The sequence below is a fragment of the Phytophthora cinnamomi genome, assembly GCF_018691715.1.
Source record: "Phytophthora cinnamomi strain GKB4 chromosome Unknown Contig106, whole genome shotgun sequence".
Classification (NCBI taxonomy): domain Eukaryota; phylum Oomycota; class Peronosporomycetes; order Peronosporales; family Peronosporaceae; genus Phytophthora; species Phytophthora cinnamomi.
In genome coordinates, this window is record NW_027151039.1 from 132,114 (window position 1) to 157,792 (window position 25,679).

Genomic DNA, 25,679 nt, shown 5'->3' on the forward strand with positions numbered 1-25,679 from the left:
TGGAATACCTGTCGCTCTGTGTACATTTTCATACGATATTCTTTGAATAAACTTCAGATGATTTCCCCCCCTTGAAAGTCTTGCTGCTCGGTCGGTCGGGAGGCCATGGGCAGCAGCTTCTCCTTGCGCTCACTCAGCTGGGCTCTTCAGCAAGAGTCTGTGTTGGCTGGATGGGTGGTCTCCGTGGCGCACGCAGCGCGAAGGCGGTTCAGGTCGAATTGGCGTCTTCGCCCGCTGCGTCAATTTTCAAAATCGACAACTGTCAAAGTTGTCATTTGAACAAAAGTCCATTTTGACAGCTGTCGAAAATAAAACTCCTGCTATAATGCATACGACGTCAAAAAGTCAAAAAGTCCATTCTCGACAAACCCGCGACACGAGACGGAGGATATGTAAATACAAGTAGGTGTATTTCAGTGTATTTCAGCGTAAGCTGTGTACTGTACGATGTGGAGGCGCCGACCGACTGTCGACGGCGCTCACCGCTTCTGGTGGTTCACGAAGCGCATGGCCAGGAGCGTGAGCGCGCGGAAGAGCACCACGAAGGCCAGCACGATGGCGCAGTTCCGCCAGATCTCGCTGTGCTTCATGAGGAAGACGTCCTCCAGGTAGGCCTTGACCGTGAGGCTCTTGGGCAGCGTCGGCGGCACGTTCGTCATGTGCTTGCAGCCCACGTCGCTGCCGTCGCCGCCGCTGGGGCAGTCGCCGAACACGACGGTCGCCATGGCCGCCAGCGTGTACTTCTGCGGCGTGATGTGGTAGAGCCACTTGTAGCCCGTGGGCAGGTCCCCGGCCGGGGGGCTGAAGCCCATGAACAGCAGGAAGATGAGCGCCATGAGCATGCCCAGGATCTGCGCCACCTCGACGTTCGGCAGCAGGAAGACCAGGAACTCGCCGATGTACGCCTGCAGCAGCACGTGCAGCGACACGGCCAGCCAGACCGTGAGGAACGAGCCGAAGCCCGTGAAGCCCACCATCGGGTAGAAGATCGCCATGAACAGCAGCGTCGCCCCGAACGTGTACGGGATCTCGGCCACGCTCGAGCCGACGAAGTACCAGAGCGCGTTGTACGTCTGCCCCGCGCGCTCGCGATAGTACACCGCGCGCTCCTGCGACGCAATGGGCAGCGCGCTGTTGAACGAGCCGATGCCGAGGAACCCGACCGCCAAGTACAGCATGCCCATCCCAGAGTTGATACCCGAGTACGACCTGTACTCGGCGCCGACGTACGTGATGCCGAACAGAAGCCCCAGCACCAACGACACGAAGAACCGCGTCAGGTTGAACGACGCCGTGCGCCAGTACATGTTGAAGAAGCGCTGCAGCAGGAGCTTGGCCTGCGTCAGCTCCGTCGCCGCACGCTTGTCGCTGTATTCCAGAGCAGGAATCGACGGCGACGGTCGAGACACACCCTCACGGTCCAAATTGGACTGCAGGAACTGGAAATGCTTGCTCTCCTGGAAGATCCTGACGAAGTCCGTCTTGTCGCCGTTGCTGTTGCCCACGCCCGCTCCGATCACCTCCAGCATCCACGTCGCCGGGTTGTAGTTGTCCTCGAGCTTGGCCACGCCGGCGATGGATTCGAAGTACGCGATCATCTCGCTCGCGTTCTTGCCCAGCTCTCCGGCGAACACGGTCTCTCCGCCGCGCTTCAGCAGGAGCAGACTGTCGAAGACGCTGAACACCTCCGAGGACGGCTGGTGGATGGTACACACGACGGTGCGGCCCGTGTTGGCCACCTTGCGCACGCCGTCCATGATGAGCTTGGCGGAGCGCGCGTCCAGGCCGCTCGTGGGCTCGTCCAGGAACAGCACGCTGGGCTGCGCCGCCAGCTCCACACCGATGGTCAGGCGCTTCATCTGCTCCACGGAGCTGCCGCGGATGATCTGGTCGGCGATCGGGTGCAGGTCCAGCAGGTTCAGGCACTCGTTCACCGAGTCGTACTTGTAGCTGTCGGGCACATCGGCGCCTTGGCGCAGGAACGCGCTGAACGTGAGCGCCTCGCGGATCGTCGCCGACTCGGAGTGGATGTCCATCTGCTCGCAGTAGCCCGTGGATCGGCGGATGGCCAGGTCGGTGGCCGGGTGGCCGTTGAGCAGGATCTGTCCGCGGATCTTGCCTCCCGTCTTGCGGCCGGCGATGACATCCATGAGCGTAGTCTTGCCAGCGCCCGAGGACCCCATGAGCGCCGTGATGGTGCCTGGCAGCGCGTATCCGCTGATACCCTTGAGCAGGTCGATGGTGTCCTTGGGGTTGGTCGGGTCCGGCACGGTGTACCACAGGTCCTTGAAGGCGACGGTGACCGGCACGAAATGCTTCTCACTGTCGGGGACAACCTCCAGCACAGCCTCGGTGTCTGTTGGTGAGCCACGGGGTGTGTTCATCAGTCCATAGCTGTCCGTGGCGTCACCCTTGTTCTCCGAATCCAAAGTCACGTTCTCAGGACTCTCGTATCGGTGGTATTCCAGCGCGATGTACGAGAGGAACATGAAGAAGACGTACGAAGCAGCCATGAACACCATGCCGTACCAGAGCCAGAACTTCTGGGTCGGCACCTCGAACATGGTGAGTGAATAGTCTCCGGCCGTCTTGTTGTAGCTTTCACAGAAATTGACGTCGCCGTAGACGCACGTGTCGAAACTCGAGTCGCTGTACTGGTTCACCGCTAGAGCACGCACGCACCAAGCGACCGGGTTGATCCAGTACAGCCAAATGAGGTAGTCGGGGATCTGATCTTTAGTGATGACGAAGCCTCCAAACAGGATGAAGAAGAGGATCGAGACGCTGGAGATGGGGTTGGCCACGTTGAAATTCGGCGACGCCGACGCCAGGAAGAAGAAGAACGCGGTGTATGCGAGGTTCGTAATGCACAGCGTCACAAGGAACAGCAGGAAGGCCCCGATGGTGTCCACAAAGCCGCACATCCAGTAGACCACGGAGCCGAACACGACGGTCTCCAAAATAATCGGGGGCAACTGACTCGCGGAGTTCGAGAGCACGTAGGATGACGTCCGGAAAAAGTTGGCTCCGCGCTGCTTGTAAAACACCTCGCGCGCAGCCATGACTGTCGGGATCTCCGCGGAGTGGCCCAGCGACAAGCACAGCACTGACGCGAAAATGACGCCCATGACCAACTGAGAATTCGTCGGGTTAAACTGGTAGAAGACGCTCGCGTACAGCAAGCCCATGACGGTGTTCATGAACAAGCGTCCCATGAGTGCCGCTGAGTCGCGCATTGTCACCCTCATTTGTCGCTTCATCAGTAACGAGGTGCTGTCCCAGAAATTCTGGTGGAACTGGGGCTGGGTGTCCATGTGTGTCTGCTTGTCGTGGATGAGCCCAGGGTGCACGGGATCTTCAAGGTCGGCCAGGACTTGCTGATAAATTGATGAGCGCTCAAACGCATCCGCAAAGTCGCCTGGCGTGCGCGGGATATTGCTCGACGGGACCGAGTTCACCTCGTACTGGGACTGCTTGCCCGTGCCGAGATCCAGCAGGAAGTCGGCCACGTCGCGACGCGGAGGACACTTGAAGCCGAGACCCTCGAAGTAGTCCAGCGCCTCAGCACGAGGACCATGGTACATGACGTGGCCCTCGTTGAGGATCACGACGTCGTCGAAGAGCTCGAAGACCTCGGGCGACGGCTGCAGCAGCGAGATGACCACGGTCTTGCGGAACTTCTTGGCAATGCTGCGCTGCGTGGTGATGATGTCGAAGGTGGCGGCGCTGTCGAGGCCCGTGCTGATCTCGTCCATCATCATGACGAACTTGTTGCCGAACTCCATCTCGCCCGTGGTGACGCGCTTGCGCTCTCCGCCGGACACGCCGCGGGTCATGGCGTCGCCGACGATGGTGTTCTGGCAGTTGTCGAGTCCGAGCTGCTGGATGACGATGTCCGGGTAGTGCTTGAACATGGCTCTGGCGGCGTCGAGCGCGGCCATGTTCTCCTCAGGAGTGCCGTTGATGAAGTGCTGCTCGTCTCGCTTCGACAGGCCTCCTCCGGTGCAGGCGTGCGCGAACTCGAGCGTCTCCTTGACAGAGAGCAGAGAGTAGTGCCTGTCACGCTGCGTCACGTACGACACGAACTGGGGCAGGTGCTTCTGCATGTCGTTGGCGGGTGTGCCGTTGTAGGTCACCTGTCCCTCCATTGTGATGTTCTTGCCTCTCGGGAAGCGGCCGCTGAGCAGCTTCATGAGCGAGGACTTGCCGGATCCTGGCTGGCCCAGCACGAGCGTGATGGTTCCCGGCTTGAAGACGCCGCTGACGTTCTTGAGCACCTGCTTCTTGACGACGTGCTTGCTGGAGCGCATTTCGCGGAAGCCTGTCTTAAGGACATTGACCAAGGTGGGGAGCTCGACCTTGACGTCTGTCTCGTCCTTGACCATGATGTCGGCGGAGATGGAGACGTCCTTGAAGCGCACCTCCATCTGCGGGAGGCTCTTGCCGAGCGCCTTCTCCATGCGGGAGGCGACGTGGTCGTGGAGTGCCTGAGGCCCGCGAGCCATGAGCGTCTTGCCGTTATCGTACTCGATGGTGGCGCGCATGGGCGCGTCCGAGTCCTGCATGTCTACCCTGTAATTGCGTCGGAGCTGGTGTCGCCAGTAGGACTCAAATTGCAAAGTGATGTATCGGGTGGCTCGCGCTCGATGGATCCAACGTTAAACATGCGCGACATCGCAGCCGGTGAGCCTGGGCACTGTGCCATCCCGTGGATGGGCATCGCTGAACTCCCAAATACCAAGCATTTTGCTTACGACTGCTGTGCTCCGTCCCGAAAAGACGGGGCGTCCGTGCTGTTTTCCATCGCGCACTTCCATACTGTTTCTGTATGCATTTGGACATTTTGGACTCGAAATTTCTAAAACAAAGTGCACCTCGTTTTCCGGAACGGAAATCGGTTTACGACTGTGGCAAGCGGCCAATCAGAAACCCTTGGATTATGGGACGGGAATCAACGACCATCACTCTGACGATGTTGATTCCCCGGCTACAGTCGGCGTCTACCAGTCGCGGGGTATGCAACCTTTGCAATTCGGTTTGTCGCTGCGCGTAGCCTGGCAGATTGCTGTGCTGCACCGTCTCGCTGCTGGAGATGTCACTGACGTTGTGGGGGCCCAGACTGGATCGCCAAAAGTTGCGATCTGAAAGGCTGGAAGTTGCTCGCGAATCGTAGACGCTAGTGGGGTGAGACCTGCAAACAAGCGACTTACGGTAAGACCGCAGAAGAGCGGATGTGCTGCGTCGGTGCGTGTAGTGTACGCAATTGTTGGCGATGACGGTAGCGCCATCTGAGCCCAGGCGCGTTTCGTCACATCGGACCTTTCGATTTAACCAACTCAACTAATTTGTTGATCCCCCAGACGGCGAGAGAAGCGCTGGAATGCGTGTAATAGTTGTAGAATTGCACAAACTATGCTTGTGTGAGATGTGTTTCGCCATCACGGGCTGAACTGTCAACGGCACCAGTTTGCTACACCGAGCATCGGTGAGCTTAGCCACGAAACGTGGGAGTTATGATCCGTGCTATAATACTAGCCGAGCGCCGCCGCTAGGCGGCGGCAACTTTAGTTAAATCCAAGGGTCCGACGTGACGAAACGCGCCTGGGCTCAGATGGCGCTACCGTCATCGCCAACAATTGCGTACACTACACGCACCGACGCAGCACATCCGCTCTTCTGCGGTCTTACCGTAAGTCGCTTGTTTGCAGGTCTCACCCCACTAGCGTCTACGATTCGCGAGCAACTTCCAGCCTTTCAGATCGCAACTTTTGGCGATCCAGTCTGGGCCCCCACAACGTCAGTGACATCTCCAGCAGCGAGACGGTGCAGCACAGCAATCTGCCAGGCTACGCGCAGCGACAAACCGAATTGCAAAGGTTGCATACCCCGCGACTGGTAGACGCCGACTGTAGCCGGGGAATCAACATCGTCAGAGTGATGGTCGTTGATTCCCGTCCCATAATCCAAGGGTTTCTGATTGGCCGCTTGCCACAGTCGTAAACCGATTTCCGTTCCGGAAAACGAGGTGCACTTTGTTTTAGAAATTTCGAGTCCAAAATGTCCAAATGCATACAGAAACAGTATGGAAGTGCGCGATGGAAAACAGCACGGACGCCCCGTCTTTTCGGGACGGAGCACAGCAGTCGTAAGCAAAATGCTTGGTATTTGGGAGTTCAGCGATGCCCATCCACGGGATGGCACAGTGCCCAGGCTCACCGGCTGCGATGTCGCGCATGTTTAACGTTGGATCCATCGAGCGCGAGCCACCCGATACATCACTTTGCAATTTGAGTCCTACTGGCGACACCAGCTCCGACGCAATTACAGGGTAGACATGCAGGACTCGGACGCGCCCATGCGCGCCACCATCGAGTACGATAACGGCAAGACGCTCATGGCTCGCGGGCCTCAGGCACTCCACGACCACGTCGCCTCCCGCATGGAGAAGGCGCTCGGCAAGAGCCTCCCGCAGATGGAGGTGCGCTTCAAGGACGTCTCCATCTCCGCCGACATCATGGTCAAGGACGAGACAGACGTCAAGGTCGAGCTCCCCACCTTGGTCAATGTCCTTAAGACAGGCTTCCGCGAAATGCGCTCCAGCAAGCACGTCGTCAAGAAGCAGGTGCTCAAGAACGTCAGCGGCGTCTTCAAGCCGGGAACCATCACGCTCGTGCTGGGCCAGCCAGGATCCGGCAAGTCCTCGCTCATGAAGCTGCTCAGCGGCCGCTTCCCGAGAGGCAAGAACATCACAATGGAGGGACAGGTGACCTACAACGGCACACCCGCCAACGACATGCAGAAGCACCTGCCCCAGTTCGTGTCGTACGTGACGCAGCGTGACAGGCACTACTCTCTGCTCTCTGTCAAGGAGACGCTCGAGTTCGCGCACGCCTGCACCGGAGGAGGCCTGTCGAAGCGAGACGAGCAGCACTTCATCAACGGCACTCCTGAGGAGAACATGGCCGCGCTCGACGCCGCCAGAGCCATGTTCAAGCACTACCCGGACATCGTCATCCAGCAGCTCGGACTCGACAACTGCCAGAACACCATCGTCGGCGACGCCATGACCCGCGGCGTGTCCGGCGGAGAGCGCAAGCGCGTCACCACGGGCGAGATGGAGTTCGGCAACAAGTTCGTCATGATGATGGACGAGATCAGCACGGGCCTCGACAGCGCCGCCACCTTCGACATCATCACCACGCAGCGCAGCATTGCCAAGAAGTTCCGCAAGACCGTGGTCATCTCGCTGCTGCAGCCGTCGCCCGAGGTCTTCGAGCTCTTCGACGACGTCGTGATCCTCAACGAGGGCCACGTCATGTACCATGGTCCTCGTGCTGAGGCGCTGGGTTACTTCGAGGGTCTCGGCTTCAAGTGTCCTCCGCGTCGCGACGTGGCCGACTTCCTGCTGGATCTCGGCACGGGCAAGCAGTCCCAGTACGAGGTGAACTCGGTCCCGTCGAGCAATATCCCGCGCACGCCAGGCGACTTTGCGGATGCGTTTGAGCGCTCATCAATTTATCAGCAAGTCCTGGCCGACCTTGAAGATCCCGTGCACCCTGGGCTCATCCACGACAAGCAGACACACATGGACACCCAGCCCCAGTTCCACCAGAATTTCTGGGACAGCACCTCGTTACTGATGAAGCGACAAATGAGGGTGACAATGCGCGACTCAGCGGCACTCATGGGACGCTTGTTCATGAACACCGTCATGGGCTTGCTGTACGCGAGCGTCTTCTACCAGTTTAACCCGACGAATTCTCAGTTGGTCATGGGCGTCATTTTCGCGTCAGTGCTGTGCTTGTCGCTGGGCCACTCCGCGGAGATCCCGACAGTCATGGCTGCGCGCGAGGTGTTTTACAAGCAGCGCGGAGCCAACTTTTTCCGGACGTCATCCTACGTGCTCTCGAACTCCGCGAGTCAGTTGCCCCCGATTATTTTGGAGACCGTCGTGTTCGGCTCCGTGGTCTACTGGATGTGCGGCTTTGTGGACACCATCGGGGCCTTCCTGCTGTTCCTTGTGACGCTGTGCATTACGAACCTCGCATACACCGCGTTCTTCTTCTTCCTGGCGTCGGCGTCGCCGAATTTCAACGTGGCCAACCCCATCTCCAGCGTCTCGATCCTCTTCTTCATCCTGTTTGGAGGCTTCGTCATCACTAAAGATCAGATCCCCGACTACCTCATTTGGCTGTACTGGATCAACCCGGTCGCTTGGTGCGTGCGTGCTCTAGCGGTGAACCAGTACAGCGACTCGAGTTTCGACACGTGCGTCTACGGCGACGTCAATTTCTGTGAAAGCTACAACAAGACGGCCGGAGACTATTCACTCACCATGTTCGAGGTGCCGACCCAGAAGTTCTGGCTCTGGTACGGCATGGTGTTCATGGCTGCTTCGTACGTCTTCTTCATGTTCCTCTCGTACATCGCGCTGGAATACCACCGATACGAGAGTCCTGAGAACGTGACTTTGGATTCGGAGAACAAGGGTGACGCCACGGACAGCTATGGACTGATGAACACACCCCGTGGCTCACCAACAGACACCGAGGCTGTGCTGGAGGTTGTCCCCGACAGTGAGAAGCATTTCGTGCCGGTCACCGTCGCCTTCAAGGACCTGTGGTACACCGTGCCGGACCCGACCAACCCCAAGGACACCATCGACCTGCTCAAGGGTATCAGCGGATACGCGCTGCCAGGCACCATCACGGCGCTCATGGGGTCCTCGGGCGCTGGCAAGACTACGCTCATGGATGTCATCGCCGGCCGCAAGACGGGAGGCAAGATCCGCGGACAGATCCTGCTCAACGGCCACCCGGCCACCGACCTGGCCATCCGCCGATCCACGGGCTACTGCGAGCAGATGGACATCCACTCCGAGTCGGCGACGATCCGCGAGGCGCTCACGTTCAGCGCGTTCCTGCGCCAAGGCGCCGATGTGCCCGACAGCTACAAGTACGACTCGGTGAACGAGTGCCTGAACCTGCTGGACCTGCACCCGATCGCCGACCAGATCATCCGCGGCAGCTCCGTGGAGCAGATGAAGCGCCTGACCATCGGTGTGGAGCTGGCGGCGCAGCCCAGCGTGCTGTTCCTGGACGAGCCCACGAGCGGCCTGGACGCGCGCTCTGCCAAACTCATCATGGACGGCGTGCGCAAGGTGGCCAACACGGGCCGCACCGTCGTGTGTACCATCCACCAGCCGTCCTCGGAGGTGTTCAGCGTCTTCGACAGTCTGCTCCTGCTGAAGCGCGGCGGAGAGACCGTGTTCGCCGGAGAGCTGGGCAAGAACGCGAGCGAGATGATCGCGTACTTCGAATCCATCGCCGGCGTGGACAAGCTCGAGGACAACTACAACCCGGCGACGTGGATGCTGGAGGTGATCGGAGCGGGCGTGGGCAACAGCAACGGCGACAAGACGGACTTCGTCAGGATCTTCCAGGAGAGCAAGCATTTCCAGTTCCTGCAGTCCAATTTGGACCGTGAGGGTGTGTCTCGACCGTCGCCGTCGATTCCTGCTCTGGAATACAGCGACAAGCGTGCGGCGACGGAGCTGACGCAGGCCAAGCTCCTGCTGCAGCGCTTCTTCAACATGTACTGGCGCACGGCGTCGTTCAACCTGACGCGGTTCTTCGTGTCGTTGGTGCTGGGGCTTCTGTTCGGCATCACGTACGTCGGCGCCGAGTACAGGTCGTACTCGGGTATCAACTCTGGGATGGGCATGCTGTACTTGGCGGTCGGGTTCCTCGGCATCGGCTCGTTCAACAGCGCGCTGCCCATTGCGTCGCAGGAGCGCGCGGTGTACTATCGCGAGCGCGCGGGGCAGACGTACAACGCGCTCTGGTACTTCGTCGGCTCGAGCGTGGCCGAGATCCCGTACACGTTCGGGGCGACGCTGCTGTTCATGGCGATCTTCTACCCGATGGTGGGCTTCACGGGCTTCGGCTCGTTCCTCACGGTCTGGCTGGCCGTGTCGCTGCACGTGCTGCTGCAGGCGTACATCGGCGAGTTCCTGGTCTTCCTGCTACCGAACGTCGAGGTGGCGCAGATCCTGGGCATGCTCATGGCGCTCATCTTCCTGCTGTTCATGGGCTTCAGCCCCCGGCCGGGGACCTGCCCACGGGCTACAAGTGGCTCTACCACATCACGCCGCAGAAGTACACGCTGGCGGCCATGGCGACCGTCGTGTTCGGCGACTGCCCCAGCGGCGGCGACGGCAGCGACGTGGGCTGCAAGCACATGACGAACGTGCCGCCGACGCTGCCCAAGAGCCTCACGGTCAAGGCCTACCTGGAGGACGTCTTCCTCATGAAGCACAGCGAGATCTGGCGGAACTGCGCCATCGTGCTGGCCTTCGTGGTGCTCTTCCGCGCGCTCACGCTCCTGGCCATGCGCTTCGTGAACCACCAGAAGCGGTGAGCGCCGTCGACAGTCGGTCGGCGCCTCCACATCGTACAGTACACAGCTTACGCTGAAATACACTGAAATACACCTACTTGTATTTACATATCCTCCGTCTCGTGTCGCGGGTTTGTCGAGGATGGACTTTTTGACTTTTTGACGTCGTATGCATTATAGCAGGAGTTTTATTTTCGACAGCTGTCAAGATGGACTTTTGTTCAAATGACAACTTTGACAGTTGTCGATTTTGAAAATTGACGCAGCGGGCGAAGACGCCAATTCGACCTGAACCAACTTCGCGCTGCGTGCGCCACGGAGACCACCCACCCAGCCAACACAGACTCTTGCTGAAAGCCCAGCTGAGTGAGCACAAGGAGAAGCTGCTGCCCATGGCCTCCCGACTGAGCAACGACGCGGGTTCATAATATGAATAAGTTGATGAGATATTATCTCATCAACAGAGTCTGTTTCCATACATTAAAGGCTGCATACCTATACTACGGTGTATATACATGTATTGCTTACAAGTCGGCCTAACTCGCTCGCTATCGCTCATTAACCGAGACGGTCTCGACCAGCGTCTTCGGGTTGGTGGCGTCGCTCATAGTCGAGTGTTCTTCGCTGCCGCCAGGCTTCGCGCCAGGCTCCAAGTCAGTCCCAGGCTCCCACAAACCCGAGTCCGCTCCGTCTTCCTGGCTTAGCGGTTGGTATCCGAAACGGGGAACGATGGCAGCCGAGACCAGCGTCAGCAGACCTCCGAAGATCCAACACAGTGCAGGCACGGACAGGATCCACACGTTGAACATGTGGGGGTAGAGATAGCTTCCACCGACGGCAGCCAGCCGACTGACTCCCACGGCGTAGCCTACCCCGCGTCCTCGACGAGCAGTTTGGTAGTGTCCTGGGGTGTACGCGAGAACGCAGCTCCAGCATCCACTCAGCAGAGCGGTGACCAAGAAGGAACAAGTGATTACCAGTCCACGTGACCACGACACGTAACTCAGTACAACGGAGACGATAGCAGCCAGTACTGCAAACCCGGCAAGCGAGGGTTGAGGACTGCGAGAGCCCAACACCAATGCGGCTGCAAGAGAGCCGAGTACTTGGGCGACGCTTAATACAGCCATCGTGCTCCAGCTTCCAAACATGTTGTAGCCGTTGAGACTGATAAGCGTCGGAACGTAGATCCCCAGTGCATAGGCCGACAAGGTGACTGCAATCCACAGTGTCCAGAGTACGAGAGTGGGAACCATTCGCTTGAACAAAGAAGGCGAAGACGATGTCGCGAAAGAAGACGGCGAGTTCAGAACCGACGTAAAACCCAAAACATGCTTTTGAACGTCATCGCAAGGAAGCTGGAAGTGGTGCGAGCGCTCGATCTTGTCAGTAATCGCGTGAGCTTCCTCCGCGCGACCGGCACTAGCGAGCCACCGCGGGGATTCAGGGACTGTGAAGCGCAACACTACGACGTAAAGGACGAATCCACATACAGCAAGGTAGCTTGTGCGCCATCCGAGCCAAGGTGCCAAGGCGTAAGCTAGCGCCACGCCAACCAATCCTCCAATGCCGGTGAAAGCGTCAAGAAGCGCCACTACGCGGCCTTGGATACACCGAGGCGACAATTCTTGAACTAACACGACCGTCGATGAGAGCTGGCCGCCTAGACCAATACCAACGACTACGCGACCGATTATCAGCTTGTACTCGGTATTGGCTCGCGCCAATACAGCGAGGCCTCCCAGCGAAAACACCATCGCGACCAGCAGCGCTGTTCGTCGCCCGAACCTGTCCGCGATGTGACCGAAGATGGGTCCTCCAGCCATCGACCCCATGAAAATGCTGGCTCCGAAGATTTCGAGAACGGGTGTCCCCATGCCAATGTCCTCGGCAACAAGAACGCGCGTGAAGATGAGCAGAACAAGCTCGGCCGCTTGAATTGCCCAGCTCACACCCGTGAGCAGTAATAGCTGCAAGTAGAACCTTGAAAGCCGAGGCTCGAGAGAGTCCAGTCGGGCGTCGACACTCGGATGCATGTGCTGGGGCTTGCGGGGCGAAGCAGCCATTGAGTCTTGGAGCGGGATCGGGGAGTCGACTGCTTCATACCGCATGATGTTAGGCGTGATGCGGCCTCTTTGAGCCTCTTGAGTTTAGTTGGGAAGTGGGTACTTCTCTCCATGCTGGAGAGTGAGGCCACCATAACTAGGGCGAGTTCACCGCCACCACCATCTCTTAGATAGGCTGCCGAGTGGACACGCTCGGTCCGGATACTGGACAGGGTACCTTGTAATCTCGCTCCTGCATCAACACTGGTGTTGCCAGACCCGGCGGTGTGGTAAGGCCAAGATGTGTGACACTAGGGAACTTTCGGAGCCCCCAATCGAGCATCAGTTTCAGGTAGGCCAACTCAAAAGTGGGTAGGTTTAAGCAAACAGAGCCTTTCACTAAGAGTTTGAGATAGCGTTTTAGCCAATAAAATTGAGACGGAAACGCGTCATGCCGAAACTCAAACCGTCTCCGAAAGTGCCGGTTCTGTACCTTTTGAGATACATAAAACTGCTCGATCTGGAGCTGAAACGAAGTACAGACTGTATTATTAATACGTACTAGGTAATATTGTATAATACTTGTAACTCCAACGCGTCCCGAGAGTTTTCTACTTGCCACATCGTAGGAGCACGACGTTGGACATGTATTACGGGGGGAGAATAGACATGAGTGGTTTGTACACGCACTAGTACATTTTGGCTAAGGATTCTCGACATGAGCGGCGCAAAACACGTTCACCAACAACTTACTCGTTCTTATTATGACTCTGAACTAGTAGCGGGTTCTCACTTCTGTCGTATAGCTTGACTTTGTCTTTGTTTTTGCGATCACTTGGTACTTCGAGGTCCTTACACTGCGCGTTGCTGTGTTCAAACGGAAGAGCAAACCAAAGCACGGCCACCACAAGCAGCACGGCGAACGCCCAAGCCATTGCAGGCACCGACATCCTCCAAAGGTTGAACATACGAGGGTACAACCAGGAACCGATGACGGCGGCCAAACGACTGAAGCCGAATGCATAGCCCACGCCTCGACCACGAACCTCCGTCGAGAAATTGAAAGGCGCGGATACGAGTACACAGCTCCAGGCAGCAGCGAGTAAAGCTGATACTGTGCATGTCCCGACGACAACAACAGGGCCGTTCCAGGGAGCATGGCTCAGGACCACTGCGACCAACGCAGCTGGAGCGGCACAGCAAACCAAAAACTTCTTCAAACCGACCTCCTCCAGCTTCATCGACGCTAGCACCGACCCGACAACTTGTGCAAGGCCAAGCAACACCATCGAACTCCATCTTGAGAATACGTTAAATCCCCATAGGCTGATAAGGATTGGGACGTACATGCCAAGCGCGTACCCAGACAATTCCATCACAACCCACATCGTCCACAGTCTTGCGTACCCCGGTTTATCACGCACCGAAACCTTTACTTTCTCTACCGAAGTCTCCAAGTCTTCTAGTGGCAGTGTCGAAGCGTTTTGTACCATGGCGAGATCGTAGATCATTCGCGTTCCATGTGCGCGCTCCAATTCCTCAATACATCTCGTTGCATCGGATACACGACCCGAGCTCGCTAACCACCGTGGAGATTCCATGAGGAGAAAACACAAAACTCCTACGAAGAAAATACTGCCACTGAGAACCATATACGCGACGCGCCAGCCAAACCGCGGTGCCAAAGTGAAGGCTAGAGCTAAACCCACGAGCACGCCAACGCCTGTGAAAGCGTACAACAACGCAGCCATGCGACTTCGCATTGGTTTCGGAGTCAATTCGTGCATCAACACTGCTACGACCGGCATTTCTCCTCCAATTCCGATACCAGCCAGGATTCTCGCACTGATGAGCTCGATACCACTTCGCGCCATCACCGAAAGCACCAAGCCGAGTAGTGACAGAGTCTTTGCAAGTAAGAGTGCCCAACGTCGACCTTTGACATCAGTGATGCGTCCAAACAGCGGTGCTCCGACTACCGCCCCAATAAATAGACCACCTCCCAGGCCTTCTAGCGCGTAGTTCGTCAGATGAACGCTCTTCGACATCGTTATCCGGGTTAAGGTAAATAGCATGAACTCTGCTGCATTGAGAAACCAGCTGAATCCTGCGAGGAGCAGCAGCCGAACAAAGAACCAGGACGGGTAGGCCTCAAGAGAATCGAGACGGCGGCTGACAGTAGTGTTCATGATGGTGTTGTAAGTTTCACTTTTGGCAATAGTGAAACACACACGTTCCAACTCCCCGACAACTTGTGACCCAACACCAAGTGCATTGCTACAAAAATACTCGGCTGCATAATTAATTACCCACAGGAGATTCTGCTGCAGCCTGCAGCTACAGCTCTGAATACAGGACCTCCTCGCTACGCTTGGCGCTGATGTCATCGTAGTGCCGCTTCCAGCTGCGAATCTCGTGGCGCTCGTCGCTATCCACCGTCCACTCGATCACGCGAGCCCGCCGAGAGAAGTCGGACGCCCCGTACGCCCGCCCGAAGCCAGTGCCGCCTCCGTAGCAGAGTTGCACGCCGTCCACAAGACAGCAATACTCGTTCAAATGGTCGTGCCCCACGAACGCCGCCTTGACCTCGTTCATTTCGGACAGCGTCGACAGTAGGCGCAGGTTCATGCCTTGGTCGTGTACCCACTCGTTCTTCTCGCCATTGCACCCGCCGTCCGAGTGCGCGAACTCCACGAGCGGGATGTGGAAAAACATGACTGCAGGCAGCACCGAGTCCGAGCTGTTGTGTCGCTCGGTGCGTCCAGTCTCCGATAGCTGCCGGTAGTAGTCGATCTGGCTCTGCTTGATCCAGTCGTACTCCGAGAACACGTACGGGTACTTGTCGGTCAGCGCCTCCGCGCCGGAGTCCAGGAAGTACATCCGGAAGACGCTGTCCCCCTCGTCCCCCCACGCGCCGCCAATCGGCGCCGTCACATTGAGCATGTAGTTGCCGACGCCGTCCACGGTCTCCGGTCCGCTCACTGTGTACGAGTGGTTCTTCTGCGATACCATCTCGACGATCTTCTCCCTGGGGAAGTCCCCCTCCTGGTCGTGGTTGCCGAACACCATGCCGTACGGGATGCCGCGCTCCTCGGCGGCTTTGGTCACGGCATTAATAGCGCGTTGCTGCGAGCTGGGGCCGTAGACCTGCACGTTGTCTCCGGAGAACGCAATAAAGTCGGGGTTCTCCAGGTCAATCAATTGGTCGACGAATTCGTAGGTGAGCTTCTCGGAGCAATTCGCGCTGGTCATGCCAGTTGGCACGCTGCTGCCGCAGCTCACAGTCGGGATGCCACTGATGTGTAAGTCTGCGAGCTGCAGGATCTTGAACACGAGCGAGCTGCCGTCCGTTGCATTGCGAGCTTGGATTGGCGCTCGCTGCGCCGCCGTCGAAGCGAGGAACGCAGCGAATAGCGTCGCGAACGCGATCGGCAGCCTCATTCGTATCAGCGTTGCAACTTTGCAAATGGGCCGTGGATTTGGATCGAATCTGCACTCGGAACAGAGACGGGCGCATGAGCTCAACTACCGAACCGGTAACCGGCAGTTCTTGACTCGATTGATGGCCTTGGCGTTGGACACGAACTGAGGAGGTTAGTAATTGCGCGCGAGATATGCTTTGGTGTCGGTAGGAGGAATATGCAGAGTACATGTTCACGCTGTATTGCCGCCATTACAGTATCGTAGGACACATGGCTTCAGTCATCGTACCTCGTAATCGCTGCTCGGAAGTGCTTACGGGGTACCAACCAGCACGCCGAGCGATTTGATATCGTTGGCGCACACCGGCAGCACTTGTTGCTACAAACGGCGAGAAGTGCAGTCATAGCGGCATTCGTGCGGGGCACTAGGTACAGCATCACAATGTATCCTCACCCTCAAGGCGAACACTCCTCGACGGAGTGCCGAGGGCGTTCTCCCTCCGCCTTTAAAAGCCGAGTAAACACCCGCGCTCTTGGGGCCGGTATGTTTATTTGCCTCGCTGGACCCAACAAATCCGTTCCAGCTCGATTCTGGCGAGACACGTCGGGCGTGCTTCGTCCAGGGGAAGCAAGACCACCTGTGCAGAATAGAAGACAGGTTTTATGAGACTTCATCATTTCCATCATCATTTCCATCATCATTTCCGATGATAATCGAGCTGCCTTACCGCACGCGGATGTATCCAGTTCGACTGGACCAGTTGAAGCACTTGGAGCTCATCCCGGGTGTTGTGGTAGGCCGCCGATCCAATATGCATCCCGAGATTCACGGGGAGTTCTCTACCGCGCGTAAAGCATGCCGGTCGATCAGAATCCTGCAACGCCCGCCGCTCCATATTGTGAGCAATACCCTTGCCCACACATCAGAGCCCTCAGATAAAAAGTGAAGAGCTGTCCAACGCACCGAGAAGAGACGTTGCGACTATCGCAACAACTGTGTTGTTACAACACACACGAGCCAACTGCCTCAACAACTTGGAAGCAATAAGCATTCTCTACTCCATGGCTGCAGTCGAGACGCCTCGAATCCCTCCTACTCCCAACGTCTTCCGTGTGTCGCCAACGGCATCGGAGACCGTCCATCGACGGCTGGATGCACTGGATGCTCGACTCTCGTGGTTCTACGTTCGTCTGCTGCTGCTAACGGGTGTCAGTTGGGCTGTCCACGCTGCGGAGCTCGTACTGTTCGCCTTCACCCGGCGTTTCGTGGCCCACGATGTCGGCATGGGGACCTACGCGCTGGAAGCTCTTGGCGTCGGCGTGTTCCTCGGAGCGGCTCTGGGCGGGCCGCTCTTCGGCCTCCTGGCAGATGCTCGAGGGCGCCGCTCCGCTCTATTATTTGCCATGACTATATCGCTTGTGGGCTTGGCGCTGTCCGCCGTAGCGAAGAAGGACTATCAGGTGGTCATCGCGAGAATTGTTGCAGGCATCGGATTAGGCGGAGAGCTACCAGCAGCTACTGTCTTGGTGCAGGAGCTCTCACCGAGTTGCGTGCGAGGTCGAATGGTAGCATTACTCGAGGCCTTTACAGGCGTTGGTGGCGTTGTGGGCGTGGCGCTGGCCTTTGGATTGGCGCCGCAGCTCGGGTGGAGAATCACGTACTTGGCCATTTGCAGCTGCGTATTGTACGCGGGTGTTCTGCGCTTCGGCATCCCCGAATCTCCGCGGTGGCTAGCGAGTGCTGGGCGAGTGGACGAAGCTCTGCTGGTGGTGGGGAAGCTTGAACAAGCTCACGGATTGCGGCCGCGTTACGACAACCTCAAAATTCAGGATCTCCCGACACCGGTAGCGGTCGAGGCTGTGCCGTCGGCTGCGAGGGTGAAACCTTCTGCATTCGAGAGACCTGTGCACACGCTGGTGCTGTGGACATTGTGGACGGTGATGGCTATGTCGTCGTATGCGCTGGGCGTGTACGTCCCGACGCTTATCAGCATGTCTGGGTTCAATATGTACGCAAACTGGGGCACCATTGCGTTGCTGCACGGGGCCCAAGTTGTTGGCTGCATTCTCGCTTCGTGGATGCTGGAAACTCGCGGCCGCAAGCAATCGCTTGCGTGTTTTGCGACGCTGACGTCGGTAGTGTCGGTTCTGCTAAGCTACTCGCCCTGGTACCAGCTCGTGGTGATCGCGGGGACTTGCTCCGTGTCGGCACTGTTAGCAGGCACTTGGAGCTGCGTCCTGGCTTACACCCCTGAGAACTACCCGACTGCTGTGCGTGCTCGCGGCGTGTCGTACGCGTTTGGTCTCAGCCGTCTCGGTGCCGCCGGAGGAGCACTGCTCTACCCTCACATGTTCGACGTGTGGCTCATGTCGGTGTCTGCGATCACGTGGGTGTTCGCCGGGCTGTTGGCTGCCACGGTGCTGGGCATCGTGGTGCCCTACGGCTTCACCCCGTCGACCAACGGATACAGCAACGAGTACAGAGCTACTTCTACGAAGTCGGGTGAACCCGACCTCGATCTCGAATCGAATGAGATTCTCAATCTGCGAATCCATGAAGGAGAAGAGGAGGAAGAAGAATTCTTCGACAATGACCGCGAATTGAAGATTCTAGCCACTACGGACACCACGCACGAGCCCGAACAAGAAGTGTCTCCGAAAAGTGGACACCGAGACTAACGTAACGTCAGTGTTGGTAAAGCGTAGCGCTTCAGTATAAATGAGCTCAACTCGTGGTGTCGTTCCGTTCCAGCACTTGTACCATTGCGACGGGTACAATCTGCCCGTAAGTTGTTGAGCTCCCCATCCTTCGCCATGAACGCCATCCACCGCCGCCTCGAGTCGCTGGACGCGCGGCCGTCCTGGTTCCTGGCGCGGCTGCTGCTCGTCGCAGGCTCCAGCTGGGCGCTCAGTGCCGCCGAGTTGGTGCTCTACGCCTTCTCGCGGCGGATCATGGTCAGAGGCTTGACCAGAAGCTCCGCGCAGAGCGTGCGGCTGGCTCTCCACGTCCTAAGACCTTTCGGCTACGGCCTGTTGTTCGGGGCAGCAATTGGCGCGCCGCTGCTCGGACGCATCGCCGACGTGAAAGGGCGACGCTACGCTCTGCTACTCGCCAAGACTCTGTCTCTATTGGGGGTGGCGCTCTCCGTATTGGTGAGCAGGGACTACGAGCTCATCGTAGCGAGACTCCTGGCTGGAATCGGACTGGGGGGAGAACTGCCGGTCGCCACAGTGCTGCTGTATGAGTTGGCCCCGAAACCCATGCGAGCGCGCATGGTAGCGCTGTTGTACGCCTTCGCAGGCGTCGGCGGGGTTGTTGGGCTCGCTCTGGTCTCCCTTTTGGAGCCACAGTTCGGCTGGCGGAGCCCGTACGCGGTGCTCTGCGTCGCCATGCTCTACGTGGGGGTGCTGTGCTTCCGGTTCCCAAAGTCCCCTCGTTGGTTGGCGAGTGCAGGGCGTGAGGCTGAGGCAGTGGCGGCAGTGGAGAACCTGGAGCGCGCACAGGTGTCTCGGGTAAATTACGACCGTGTTTCGGAAGAAGGACTGCCGGAGACGGAGGAGACTAGTGTCTCTGTGGAGACTGAGGCTTTGGTTGAGTCAGGAAAGTCGTCATCATCATCATCCGTGCGTGACAAGCCTCTCGGTGCTGCTACTGCTCGATTGTGGACGCTGTGGGCTGTGATGGAATTGTCTGGGTACGCGCTTGGCAAATACGTCCCAATCCTCATCAGCCTGTGGGGGTTTAACATGTTCTCGAGATGGACCACGGCGGTGCTGCTTGGCCTAGTGCAAGTTTCCGGGTCGGTGCTAGCGTCGATGAAGCTGGAGGAGGTCGGTCTGAAGAAGCTTTTGGTTTGCTGTGCCGCTCCAGCTGCGTTGGTCGCAGTGGTCCTGAGCTATGCTCCTTGGAACGGCCCTGTTGTTGTCGTCGGGACGTGCGCAGTATCAGCTTTACTCGCTGCTGCCTGGAGCTGCGTACTCGTATCCGCGCCTTCCAATTTCTCGACGGAGGTTCGTGGTCGAGGCGTGGGCTATGCATTCGGCTTCAGTCGTTTGGCCACCGTCATCGGTTCCTGGTTGTACCCTCGTATGTTCAACCTTTGGAGGATGTCGGCGCCTGCCATAGCTTGGGCGTTCGCCGTGCTGCTTGTGTTGGCCGTGCTTTGGTTTACTCTTCCGTTTGAGCCTGCACGCAGCAGCATGCAGTCCAAGTACATCGTTGAGCTGACCGACGTCAACACCAGAGACAAAGTCAACCAGGACGAAGACGAAGAAGACCTGCCGCCGGTTGTAACTCATAGTAAGTCTCACAAGGACGAGTAGGCGGACTGTATTCGCGTAAATCAACAAGCTGCCCATACCAATCCTCAACAGCGAGGCGAGCACTCTAGTCTCGAGTCTGGTGTCCCATCCATGCAGATTCGACTCAGATTCGGACAGCGAACGGCCTCACGTTCCACTCGAGATCATGTCAGCGGTTCACCGTCGCATCGACTCGCTCAATGCCCGTCTGTCGTGGTTCTACGTGCGGCTCCTCCTCGTCACAGGCATCAGTTGGGCCGTGCACTCGGCGGAGCTCGTGTTGTTCCTCTTCACGCGGCGACTCGTGGCCCGCAATGTCGGAATGGGCACGCGCGCACTCGAAGCGTTGGGCGTCAGCATATTCGTGGGGGCGGCGCTGGGTGGGCCGCTGTTCGGCCGCATTGCAGATTCTCGAGGTCGACGGTCGGCATTGTTGCTGTCAATGAGTCTGTCGCTGCTGGGGTTGGCGATGTCGGCTTTGGCGACCAGGCACTACCATGTGATTGTCGCTCGGGTGGTGGCAGGCGTTGGCCTGGGTGGGGAGCTGCCGGCCGCTACTGTGCTGGTGCAAGAGCTGAGCCCGAGACCTATGCAAGGTAAAATGGTGGCACTGTTGGAATCTTTTACGGGCGTGGGAAGCGTTGTAGGCGTGGCGCTGGCTTTCGGGTTGGCACCGCAGGTTGGATGGAGAATCACGTACTTGGCCATCTGTGGCTTGGTGCTCTATGTGTGGGTGCTGCGTTTCGGTCTCCCGGAGTCACCACGGTGGTTGGCGGGCGTGGGAAGAGTGGATGAAGCTCTGTTGGTTGTGGGAAAGCTGGAGGAAGCGCACGGGAATTGGACACCAATCCAGAATCTCACTGTACAGGGTGATTCGACCGTGGCTCCAAAAGTGGCGCCCCGGATTAATCTGTCGATAGATAAGTTTGTACTATGGACATTGTGGAGCGTTATGGCACTGTCGGCGTACGCTCTGGGGGTTTATGTGCCCACGCTCATTAGTCTATGGGGATTCAATGTGTTTTCGAGATGGAGCACGATGGCGTTACTTGGCGTGGCTCAAACCGCTGGTTGTGTTTTAGCGGCGTTTGTACTGGACGAATTCGATCGGAAACTGGTACTGGCGTGCTTTTCGACTATAGCTGCGGTGGTAGCCGTCTTGACGAGTCTTGCACCATGGAATGGTCCATTTGTTGTTGGGGGTATGAGTGTGGTGTCAGGTGCTATTGCTGCAAGCTGGAGTTGTGTGCTAGTGTATGCCCCAGAAAATTTTGCTACTGAGTATCGCGGTCGTGGAGTTGGCTACGCGTTTGGCTTTAGTCGATTGGGCGCCACCATTGGATGTTTGCTGGGTCCTTACATGTTCAATGTGTGGAAGATGTCGATACCTGCGATCGCTTGGGCTTTCGCCGTTTTACTTGTGGTCGTGATGCTAGGGATAGCTTTCCTGTCTGGACGCAACACCTTGGCACGAAAAGATGAAGATGGTCTAGAACCGCAAAAAGCCTACCGCTTGTTCGACTCTTCTCCAGGTGAAGAAGGCATGCCTCTTGTCTCCAGTAATAGTTCCGAGACAGCGACCTACAACTTCTAAATCCAATTTTCGCAATAGCTGAACCGAGTGGATTCATGAAAGTCCTCGAGCCTTATCTATCCAGCTCCAGACCAAAACGCATACCGAAAATCGGGAGATAAATTACTCTGTATTATTCCGCGGGACGCAGGGAACCGAAAAAAGACTTCATCGACAAAGTAATACTTCAATTAGTTTGTGCTTAGAGGATGGTTTGACTGCAGAGAGTAAATGCACATTCACTTGAGACTTCCACTTCGGTAAGCATACTTCGGACGTCTGCATTTTTGTTTTATATTTTATGCATAGCAGTAGGTTGAGATCGTGTTTATTGACTGGCCCTGTAGCACTTCGTCACTAACTTTGCTAAAGCTAATGAGTCTGGATGAATTCAAATGCCCTCATCGTGCCTGAGCGTACACTGCTAGAATTGCTCGGCTTAATGACACAACACCGATCGAGTTTTTGCGGTGCCGGGGGCCATAGACGACCCCCCCCCCTCCGCGAGTCAAATGCGGTGTCTGTGCGCGCGATCACAATGAATGTGACGGTGCAATCTGCTACGAAGAGACCTTTGGAGACATTGTGGGCCCTTGACCGGCAGGCAGGCATCATTGCGACGTTAGAGTGCGTGTTGCAGGACAGTGTTGGCTTGGCAGACTCGCAGCCCTGGTGGTCTTTGGTATGTTAGCAGAAGACCGCCGGACGATGCGTATCTTTCGCGCCCCGCGTGGACACTTGATTTATGGCGATGCAGCACCGGTTGCGCTTGCATCGGAGCGCTCCATGGCGTGTCTCGACGTCCAAAGCTCGTCGACTACTTGCAGCACGTCTTCAAGGGGCTACCCTCTTCGAGGTCTTTGTTGCGTTTTAACAGGATCACGGCGCGCTCGCCAGCAGTGCTGTCGTATCAGTAGTCACTCGAGCTTACAAGCAGCTCGTGGTCTTGAGCGTGGCTTTGCGATCTCGGGCGTTAAATCGACCAAGACGATCGGAAAGGATCGGAGACTAACCGGCACCGCGCCATTCGCTCCGCACACGAGTCGCCAAAAGAGCTTTCAAGTGCCGCGAGAGTAAGTGCTCTAAAAGTGCATGCGCTTTCAATTGCGCGTCGAAACAAGCACGCTGGTAGGATAACGAACACCAAAGTTGTTGAGCGACAGCCGCATGGTAATGGGAAGCGAGTTGCACTGCAACCGACTCCCTGATCTGATGCGTTGAATAAGTCGGGCGCTACTTTCGCGGGCGCTAGCAATAAACTCCTACAATCGAGGTGGATCTCAGACTGAGCAGAAGCCCCTCTCCACATGAATCAAGTGGCGGTGCAACACCAGCAAGCCCGCCTGCAAGTTCAACCAGCCCGCAGGCTGCGAAAGCCGATAATGATCGCCTTATTTGCTCGCAACGTTAGCAGCGTTGTTTGCTGCTCGATCCGAGGGCTGCAAGGCGACGAAGCTCGCGGCAATAGACGCTATCGATAGGGGCAGCTAGCATTACGAGCAAAATGCGCGGCTGAAGCAGCGACTAGCAAAGGGGCTTGCGATTCCCGAGCGATTGATGTCCAAGCGCATCCTCTTTGATCCCATGTACCCGTAGGGAACTTCAGCCGGCGGATGGGTTGCCCACAGCACGGGTCGGCAACTTGTCCGCGGTGATTCGCGCTCGGTCGGCACCGACCCCCGTTGTTACGGGTGGAGTATCCTATCTTCTCGCCGCCGGCACCGCACCATGCCGGCGATCCGCCATGATCATGGCCGCCGTACCGCCGCGGTGGTAAGCGTGCAGTCACGATCTGCGACTAACGTCGCCGATACATTTTGCACGCCGACATGAACATGCTCGGCATCGCCGAAAGCCTCCGATCTTGGGTCGAGAGGCGCATCCAGCGTCGAGGGAAAATAAATCAAGTGGCGGCCACACCAGCCAGCTGAGCCGGACTACGCTGCCAAGTGCAGGTAGGGCGCAAAGAAGGCCGCGCAGCTTCAACCAAGCTGTCAAGGACAACTTCAACTCGCAGACAAATCCGTGGTATCCTAACGTTTAATTCGTCAACACCATGACGAGCGACCAGCAGCCAGTCTTTTACTGTCTGCACCGCAGAGCTCTCGCCTTCGCCCCAGCGAGTGAGTGGAGCCCTCGCTCCTCTTCATTCACCAACTTCCTCCGCCTCAAACAAGTGCAGTCCACTTCAAGTCTCCCGTAGCATCGTCGACCGAGCGACCATGAACACACAAGACGTGGACGACGTCCCGACCGAGGGCTCGCGCCGATACGCCATCGTCGTGTGCATCTTCGCCGCGCTGGGCGGCCTCTTCTTCGGCTACGACCAGGGCGTGACCTCCGGTGTACTCATCATGGACTCTTTCATCTACGACTATTGCGTTGGCTGGCACAACTTCACGTACCAGCAGTGCACCGCCTCCACGTCCGACCTCCCCAGTGAGTGGACGGACTTCACTGTCTGGTACAACATGGCCTACAACCTGGGGTGCCTCGGTGGTGCCTTCGTGGGCGGCTTCGTGGCCGACAAGCTCGGCCGTCGCGCCACCATCTTCTGCGCCGGCCTGCTCTTCTGCATCGGCACGTCCTGGGTCTGCTTCAACAAGACACAGGCGCACAACCTCATGTACGCCGCCCGCGTGGTACAGGGCTTCGGCGTGGGCAACTCGTCCTTCTCGCTGCCGCTGTTCGGCGCCGAGATGGCCCCCAAGGAGTTGCGCGGCTTCCTGTCGGGCTTCATGCAGATGACCATCGTCATCGGCCTCTTCCTGGCCAACGTGGTGAACGTCATCGTGCAGAACCACAACCGTGGCTGGCGTACCACCAACGGTGTGGCCATGGCGGCCCCGCTGGTCGTGATGCTCGGCATCTTCTTCGTGCCCGAGAGCCCCCGCTGGACCTACATGCACAAGGGCAAGGAGGAGGCTGAGAAGATCCTCAAGCGTCTCCGTATGACGGACAACGTTGGCCACGAGCTTCAAGCAATTGGTGACCAGGTCGAGGAGGAACAGGCTGCCAACAAGGGACTGATGGAACTGCTCGAGCCGTCCATCCGCAAGCGCGTCATCATCGCCATGCTGCTGCAGGTGCTGCAGCAGGCCACGGGCATCAACCCCATCATGAGCTACGGCGGTCTCATCTTCAAGGATATCACCCACACCGGCATTTACGCGGCCTTCTTCATTTCGGGTGTCAACTTCATCAGCACCATCCCGGCCATGCGCTGGGTGGACACCACTGGACGTCGCAAGCTGCTGTTGATCGGTGCTGTGGGCATGGTGGTCGGTCACCTGTTCGCGGCCATTCTGTTCACAGCTATCTGCAACGGCAACGTGGACAACGCCGGTTGCCCCAAGGTGGGCGGTTGGTTCATCTGCATGGGCTCGGCCTTCTTCGTGTTCAACTTCGCCATCTCCTGGGGCCCTGTGTGCTGGATCTACCCGGCTGAGATTTTCCCGCTGAGCGTGCGCGCTACGGGTGTGACGCTGTCGACGGCGGCCAACTGGGCCATGGGCGCCGTCATGACGGAGGTGGTCAAGCTCTTCCCGCACCTCAACATCAACGGCGTGTTCTTCCTGTTCGCGGGCCTGTGCTGCATCTGCGGTGTGTTCGTGTACTTCTTCTGCCCGGAGACCAAGGGCATCTTGCTCGAGGACATCGAGGCACTCTTCGACAAGCACTACGCCAAGTCGCCCCACTTCGTCGAGGTCAAGTCCCCCGTCGAGACGGCATAAACCCGCCGTGAAGGGATGCCCCGCTTTCCTCAAGATGCAGAGCTGGTGAAGACAGCCATGTCAATTTCTCCTTTTGTTTCGCAAACGACATGTTAATGAAGTTGAATTGGGTTTGTACGCTGTTGATAGCGATGCCATTGAACATTTGCTCACAATTCCAGCCCAACTAGGAATAGTACATGTGCACACTGACACGTGAAGTTCG

At 57.7% G+C, this 25,679-nt stretch overlaps 8 protein-coding genes across 9 annotated transcripts; 4 read left to right on the forward strand and 4 right to left on the reverse strand.

Annotated features, from left to right (window-relative positions):
- Positions 1–479: 479 nt before the first annotated feature.
- On the reverse strand, positions 480–4,565 carry IUM83_17346 (ATP-binding Cassette (ABC) Superfamily; the record flags this gene model as incomplete). Its single annotated transcript, XM_067942297.1, has 1 exon — positions 480–4,565. The coding sequence occupies one exon, from the start codon at positions 4,563–4,565 to the stop codon at positions 480–482; it is 4,086 nt and encodes a 1,361-aa protein (XP_067782449.1).
- A 1,769-nt stretch (positions 4,566–6,334) lies between these two features.
- Positions 6,335–10,419, forward strand: IUM83_17347 (ATP-binding Cassette (ABC) Superfamily; the record flags this gene model as incomplete). The annotated part of the gene is made up of 2 exons (XM_067942298.1): positions 6,335–10,039; positions 10,099–10,419. 2 exons carry the CDS (start codon positions 6,335–6,337, stop codon positions 10,417–10,419), a joined length of 4,026 nt encoding a protein of 1,341 aa, XP_067782448.1.
- Positions 10,420–10,946: 527 nt separating this feature from the next.
- On the reverse strand, positions 10,947–11,207 carry IUM83_17348 (Major Facilitator Superfamily (MFS); the record flags this gene model as incomplete). The annotated part of the gene is made up of 1 exon (XM_067942299.1): positions 10,947–11,207. The coding sequence occupies one exon, from the start codon at positions 11,205–11,207 to the stop codon at positions 10,947–10,949; it is 261 nt and encodes an 86-aa protein (XP_067782451.1).
- A 3,573-nt stretch (positions 11,208–14,780) lies between these two features.
- On the reverse strand, positions 14,781–15,884 carry IUM83_17349 (Calcineurin-like phosphoesterase; the record flags this gene model as incomplete). Its single annotated transcript, XM_067942300.1, has 1 exon — positions 14,781–15,884. The coding sequence occupies one exon, from the start codon at positions 15,882–15,884 to the stop codon at positions 14,781–14,783; it is 1,104 nt and encodes a 367-aa protein (XP_067782450.1).
- Positions 15,885–16,178: 294 nt separating this feature from the next.
- Positions 16,179–16,646, reverse strand: IUM83_17350 (uncharacterized protein; the record flags this gene model as incomplete). The annotated part of the gene is made up of 3 exons (XM_067942301.1): positions 16,179–16,244; positions 16,320–16,503; positions 16,594–16,646. The coding sequence occupies 3 exons, from the start codon at positions 16,644–16,646 to the stop codon at positions 16,179–16,181; spliced, it is 303 nt and encodes a 100-aa protein (XP_067782496.1).
- A 281-nt stretch (positions 16,647–16,927) lies between these two features.
- On the forward strand, positions 16,928–18,544 carry IUM83_17351 (Major Facilitator Superfamily (MFS) transporter; the record flags this gene model as incomplete). Its single annotated transcript, XM_067942302.1, has 1 exon — positions 16,928–18,544. One exon carries the CDS (start codon positions 16,928–16,930, stop codon positions 18,542–18,544), a length of 1,617 nt encoding a protein of 538 aa, XP_067782497.1.
- Positions 18,545–18,679: 135 nt separating this feature from the next.
- On the forward strand, positions 18,680–20,188 carry IUM83_17352 (uncharacterized protein; the record flags this gene model as incomplete). Its single annotated transcript, XM_067942303.1, has 1 exon — positions 18,680–20,188. One exon carries the CDS (start codon positions 18,680–18,682, stop codon positions 20,186–20,188), a length of 1,509 nt encoding a protein of 502 aa, XP_067782493.1.
- A 3,774-nt stretch (positions 20,189–23,962) lies between these two features.
- On the forward strand, positions 23,963–25,474 carry IUM83_17353 (Sugar transport protein 10; the record flags this gene model as incomplete). 2 transcript variants are annotated; one of them, XM_067942304.1, is made up of 2 exons in its annotated part: positions 23,963–25,096; positions 25,190–25,474. In XM_067942304.1, 2 exons carry the CDS (start codon positions 23,963–23,965, stop codon positions 25,472–25,474), a joined length of 1,419 nt encoding a protein of 472 aa, XP_067782495.1. The 2 variants fall into 2 exon arrangements, with proteins under 2 accessions (XP_067782495.1, XP_067782494.1); XM_067942305.1 differs by having other exon boundaries at positions 23,963–25,474.
- Between the last annotated feature and the right edge of the window lie 205 nt (positions 25,475–25,679).